This window comes from Hipposideros armiger, unplaced genomic scaffold, assembly GCF_001890085.2.
Source record: "Hipposideros armiger isolate ML-2016 unplaced genomic scaffold, ASM189008v1 scaffold_150, whole genome shotgun sequence".
Classification (NCBI taxonomy): domain Eukaryota; kingdom Metazoa; phylum Chordata; class Mammalia; order Chiroptera; family Hipposideridae; genus Hipposideros; species Hipposideros armiger.
Window position 1 is genome coordinate 1,269,540 of NW_017731500.1, and position 6,041 is coordinate 1,275,580.

Consider the following 6,041-nt stretch of genomic DNA (forward strand, 5'->3'; position numbering starts at 1 on the left):
GGGTGCCTTTGTGTGAGATGCCAGAGGCATTTTGGGTAGGGTATTTTCTGTTTGTGTTTCCTTATTGATCATCCGTCCCATTGGCGTTCTGTCTCTTGGGATGCAAAACAGGAAAGAATGAAAAGAGGTGCTCCTCAGGGCTGTCTGTTCACCATTGACTTCCATCGTGGAAGGACAGTGTGGGAGCGGCCATAGAGTCTGTTCTCTGTAAGAGCGAAGTGTGACGTGTGGGTGAGTGTGTGTCCGTCTCTTCCTTTATCAGAGGGGCTCCGGGTTCCTCTTGGTGCGTTTTCACCGTCACTGCCGCCTTCCTCCTTCCCTTATTCTCCTGACAGCTTAATGGAAGCAACCGCCTGCTCTGTCTGACGCCCTGATCCTGACTCTGCTCACGTCTCCCCATTTTGCTAGAAGCCGTTTGCACATCAGGTTTCCGTATGGCAGACAAGTGGCAGTTGGGGGAGTCCAGGGAGACTGGCTCGTTGATGAGGCTCAACGTCCCTCTGAGTCAACGGCAGACGTGGTAGGTGATGAGCCTGGGGCAGTGCAAGCCAGTGCTGGCTTTACTTGCTGAGAGAGTGATGGTTCCACATCACCGTTGGGGGTAGAGGTGGGTCGCTTATGTTATATAGTGATAATCACATTGTGGTATATTATATGATGGTATATAACGTTCCGTGATGGCATCATGTAATAGTATGTCATTATATGAATCATATCTGCCTTCTTTCTAACACTCCCATGCTCCCCACCCAAGTCGACGTTCTGGGTTTGGATAAAGCTTATTTAGCAGCAACGTGTCATAGTGGAACAAGCATGGTCTTTGGATCAAACTGCCCTGGATTCATAGGACTGTGTGTTTTGGGCAGTTCTGTAATCTCTCTGAACCTCAGTGTCCTTATCTATAACATGGTATCGTCCTCCCTGAGAAAGTGGCCATGAAGATTAACTAAAATAATGCACATGGAGTCCCTGACACGTAGGCTGGCAGGCATGCAGCAGGTGTCTAATCAGTGTCAGTTCCCTTATACCAGGAAATGTGGAAGTTGCAGGGGACAACTCTTTAAACGTGTTCCTTATTTTCACAAGTTGTGGATTCAGGTTTAATAAACCGTGTGTGTGTGTGTGTGTGTGTGTGTGTGTGTGTGTGTGTGTGTGTGTGTGTGTCTATGTGTTTTATATGGCTGTGACCTTCACCAGAGGAGGGCCTCTGTGATGTCTTGCCTCTGGGCTCTAGACGGCGATGTCTTCTCGCGGGCTGTTTGGACATCCCATAAGCAGGCGGCGCCCTTCTTTCTATCTCTCCCATTAGGGCCACACTCTGTCTTTGCCACTTCTCCTGGGGTGTCTTTCTCTCAGGGGGATTGTTCAAAGTCAGAACGATCAGCTGGTTGCTCAGAGACCAGCATGATTGGACCAGGTGAGGTGGACACCTTCAGGTATCTGGTGCCTTAACTTTAAATAACTAGATGCACTTCACTCGCATAACAGGTTGCTCGTAGGCTGTCCACCTGGCTTGTTGCTGTGGACTGAGTTGTGCACCCCACTCCCCCATTCATGTGTTGAAGCTCTAACCCCTAGTGTGATGGTATTTGGAGGTGAGGCCTTTGGGAGGTGATTAGGTTTAGATGCGGTCACATGGGTGGGGCTCTCATGGTGGGATTAGTGCCCTTATAAGGATCCCTCCCTCTCCCCCCACCTTCCCTTTCTCCCTCCCATGTCAGGACACAGACAGAAGGCAGCATCTACAAGCCAGGAAGAGGCTGTGTTGTGTGTGTTTTTTCCATACCACCAAGCAATTCCCAGACACCAGTTGAGTGTTGTACAACTCACCTCCGTTCTGACATTGTCTACCTTGAGACAGCATCAGATCCCACAGGCTCAGGGCTCCAGCCTACAAGACTGTCCTCCCCCACGTCAGATGTCAACCCCAAGTCCAGGTTGTCACCTGTGCTTCTGACCTACCAGCTACAGATCAGAGGTTCCACACCCCCCTCCTTTGGTTTGATTAATTCAGTAAAGCAGCTCACAGAACTCAGGCAAACAGTTTATTTACTAGATGATCAGTTTATTATAAAAGGATGTAACTCAGGAACAGCCAGATGGAAGAGATGCAGAGGGTGAGGTGTGGGGAAAGGAGAGAGCTTCCGTGCTCTCTCCCAGTGTCCCACCCTCCCCAAATCTCCATGTGTTCACCAACCCAGAAGCTCTCTGATCTGTGTCCTTTTGATCTGGGATTTATGGAGGCTTCGTTACATTGGCATGCTTGATGAAATCATTGGCCATTGGTAATTGACTGAACCAAGGTGAAGGTCGGGCTGAAAGTTCCAACCCTCTAGTCACATGGTTTGTTCCCCTGACAACCTGCCCCCATCCTTAGGTGTTTTCCAAAGGCCACCTTATTAACATGACCTCAGGTGTGATGGAAAGGGTGTTGTCATGAACAGAAAGACATCTTTATTGCTCTTACCACTTAGGAAAGTTCAAGGATTTTAAGAGGTCTGTGCCAGAAACGGGGATGAAGACCAAATACCTATTTCTTTTCTTTTTTTTTTTAAGCTGAGCCATCCTGCCACCTGTTGGCAGCTCAGCAACTGCTCAGCTCGTGCCGGGCATCGAACCGCTCAGAGCTCAAACTCGTGAGCGAGCTCTTAACCAACTGAGCCCCTCGGCTGGCCCTCGAATACCTATTTCTTATAAGTCACAACATCACAAGGGCCCTCCCCAGAGCCTGACCATGCTGGCAACCTGCTCTGGGACTCAACCTCCAGGACTGTGAGAAATACATGTCTGTTGTTTAAGCCGCGCAGTGTGTGGTTTTTGCTGTGGCAGCCCGAACTAAGACGGTGACATCTCCAACTGTTGTCCCAAGTCTTAGATGACTCAAGCCTTCCTTGCCCTCACTTTGGTCCATGACACTCTCTACAGCCACCTCAACCCTGGCTGTTACCCCAGGATGTCTCTGTGGAGTGGCCTNAGTACAAACTGTGGACTTTGTATGATCATGGTGTATTAACGTATTTTTCCTCTGGGCCCTACTGTTATTTCAGACAGGCAACCCAGTTCCCTTTCAAGATTGTTCTTTGGTGATTTTCCAGTTTATGTGAAAAGCAGGGAGGCTGTTGAGGAAAAGAAATGAAGAGAATCCAGTTGGGTCCTGGGCTTGACTGGAAGGATGAAGAACGGTGATTGTCAGGGAAGGGCCCACCTGAATCACCTGGGGTGCTTTTCCATTTCAAGCACCCCAGCTTCTGGCAAACCCTCCCTTGAGGGGCACAGCTTCTTCTGCACCACCTCACATCGCTTGCCCATGAGAACATGGTGTGTTTCTCACGTTGTAGGGGCAGCAAAAAGGTAGGCACCCAGCGATGCAGAGGGATGGAAAGGGGCTTGGGCAGAAGAGGCTGGACGTTGTGTTGAGAAGTGGGTAGGGAGCTGAGGCTGAGGAAGTGCCCCAGGTGACACTGGCAAAGATGGGGTGTGGGGAGGGATTGGAGGATGAGATGAGTGGCCTTACCTGGGTCATGTGGCTTTGGAGCTGGCGATGGTGGGAGTATGGGAGGCCCTGAAACATGAGAGGAGAGAGGTTTCTGGATAGCTCTGTGCTCCTGTGCAAAACCCTCCTCCTTTGGGAGTTGTCCATGAATGGCAGCTGCCAAGGGCTGTTGAATTCTAAAGGTAGTGCGACAACAGCCCGGGAAAGGGATGGATTAGGCCACGGCACAGAGCAGGAGCCCACCGCTTCCTTCGATGGTCTCATGGAGCTGAACTGATGAGACATTTTCATTCTTTTTGGGAGTTTCTGAGGCATCTGCGGTTTTCAGTAAGTGGCACGAAGACTTTTGCTGGGAGGACCTAGCTCAGAGCAACTGGCTGTGTGTAGATGCTGGCTGGCAGAAGGGAAGTCGCTTTCTGCATGGATCTGCCCTTTATTGTTACTTTTGTCATCCTTGGTTCTGTCACCCTGTTATTTTGGAGATGGATGATGCAGACGTGTTTTTTAAGACAAGGAATAACTAAGTCATTTTTAGAAACCCATTCAACACTTTACGTGTCAGCGATGACTGTCATATGGTTACGATGGGTCGTGGGTGTACTCAGCCAAGAAGACGTTGCTGCATCCTTAAGAGTAAGTGACTGCGTGCGAGTGTTTAATCTGGTACACACTGGAGAATCCTTCGTTGACTTGACCTCCCTGAGATTCGGGACCAGCTTCAGTTTTTCTCTTTTGCTTGTATTTTTCCCCTCACGAGGTGATAACGGTCCGGCTTGCTCAGTTCCCTGGATCTGCTACTTAGTGGCTGTGTGACCTGGAGCGAATTATCTTATTACTTTGAGATCCAATTTCTTTACCTACAAATAGCAATAGAAAGCAGTATCTGCCTCCCAGGGTTGTCATGATGATAAAAAAGAAGATATCCGAAGCGAAGCTTGCTCCCTGGAAATAGCGGGTGATCAATAAATATTAGTCCCCTTTTTCCTCTTTTGAGATAAGAAAATTGACAAGTTCAAGCTGACATCGACTCCCTGGTTGTCCTCAAATGTTTCAAAGGCTGTCTGTCTGTCACCTATCACCGAGGAGAGACTCATTATTTGGTGCTCCAGAGAGCAGACCTAGAGCTAATAGGTAAAAAAGGAAGGGAGAGAGATTTCAGCTCAACATAAGGAAGGCCTTTGTAATAATTAGAGCTGTCTTCTAATGCAGTGGTGCTCATGAAGGAGTGAGCAGTGTGTCCTGGAAGTATTCAGTTCGAACAGGATTTCTCAACAGCGTTATTGACATTTGGGGCCACATAATTCTCTGTTTTCAGGGGCTGTGCATTGTAGGTTGTTTATCAGCTTCTCTGGCCTCTAGTCACTAGATGCTCCTAGTGTGGCAGCCAAAAATGTCTTCAAATGTCCTGTGCACGGCACAATCGCCCCTGGTTGAGAACCACTGAAACAGAGGCTAGATGACAGCAAACTAGACTCCATCCTCTCAAGGTCAACCCCTTCTACCCCAAACTGAGTTCCTACAACATTGGTTTCCCGGAATTCCAACAGGGGCATTTTGGTTTGGGATAGTCCCTGCCACCGAGAATTAAAGGCCTAACACGTGTGAAATTGTTGGGTTCTGTTTGGGCCCTAGAGAGCAACTGCAGTCCCCACTGGAAGGCCTTCTGTGGTTGGTTAATGGTTTGTCGCTCCTTGGGGTTTTGCAGGTCATGTTAGCGGCATCCTATTGGTCTCTCCTGGCCCCGGCGGTTGAGATGGCCACGTCCTCTGGGGGCTTTGGTGCCTTTGCCTTCTTCCCTGTGGCTGTCGGCTTCACCCTCGGAGCCGCATTCGTCTACGTGGCTGACCTCCTGATGCCTCACCTGGTGAGTACCACTCTTCAGATGTGATGTGCTCTGTTAAGTCACCAGCGATACCGGAATAGATATTACAAGCCATTTAGGGCTTTTATGGAGAGGAATTGAATTTGCCTTTTTCCCTAAAAGAAAATAAGCTCTTGGTAATGTGACTAATCATCCCTTAGTTACGTTTTGCTAGGTTCAGATTTTAAATGTCAGGCTTCGTTATAAACACAGAGTGTAGCTGACGTTGGTGCCGTGTGGCACTGTATAGACGAGCAGACCTAGAAGCTGGGAGAAGCGAGCGACCGTGATCATGGTCCTGACCTTTAAAGAGCTTATGACGTCACCAGGGAGATGACAGCACTCCCAACTATAGCATAAGACCAGTGACAAAGTATCACTGTACCGACAGGGGCTCATTAACAGGAGAATGAGGTGAGGAATCCCGGCAGCAGGGCTCTGGGTGGGGCTCACATCTGCCATTAACGGGGGCCTTGCCCCTAGGTCCACTTTTCCTTTCCTATAACTTGAGGATAACACCCTTCAGGGGCTCCAAAGTCCAAATAGCTGAAAAGGTGCTGGAACAGGGCTGGTGAGTTGGGTTTGGGGAGTGAGTGCGTACTCGCTTACGGAGAAGTGCTGCGATCCCTAGCCAGACAGAGTCAAGGCCAGTCCATGAGCTTGTAACCGATGGCCATTGGCTAAAAC

General features: G+C 49.3%; 1 protein-coding gene across 5 annotated transcripts in view; it reads left to right on the plus strand.

Annotated features, from left to right (window-relative positions):
- SLC39A11 (solute carrier family 39 member 11) overlaps positions 1 to 6,041 on the plus strand; it is a 349,675-nt gene that overhangs the window by 52,605 nt on the left and 291,029 nt on the right. For 4 of the 5 annotated variants that reach the window (XM_019650980.1, XM_019650981.1, XM_019650985.1 and 1 more), the window contains one exon: positions 5,199 to 5,357. The exons of the other annotated variant lie outside the window; for it this stretch is intronic. In XM_019650980.1, the coding sequence (XP_019506525.1) occupies positions 5,199 to 5,357 (159 nt within the window). The remainder of the gene's footprint in view (positions 1 to 5,198; positions 5,358 to 6,041) is intronic. 5 annotated transcript variants of the gene reach the window in all.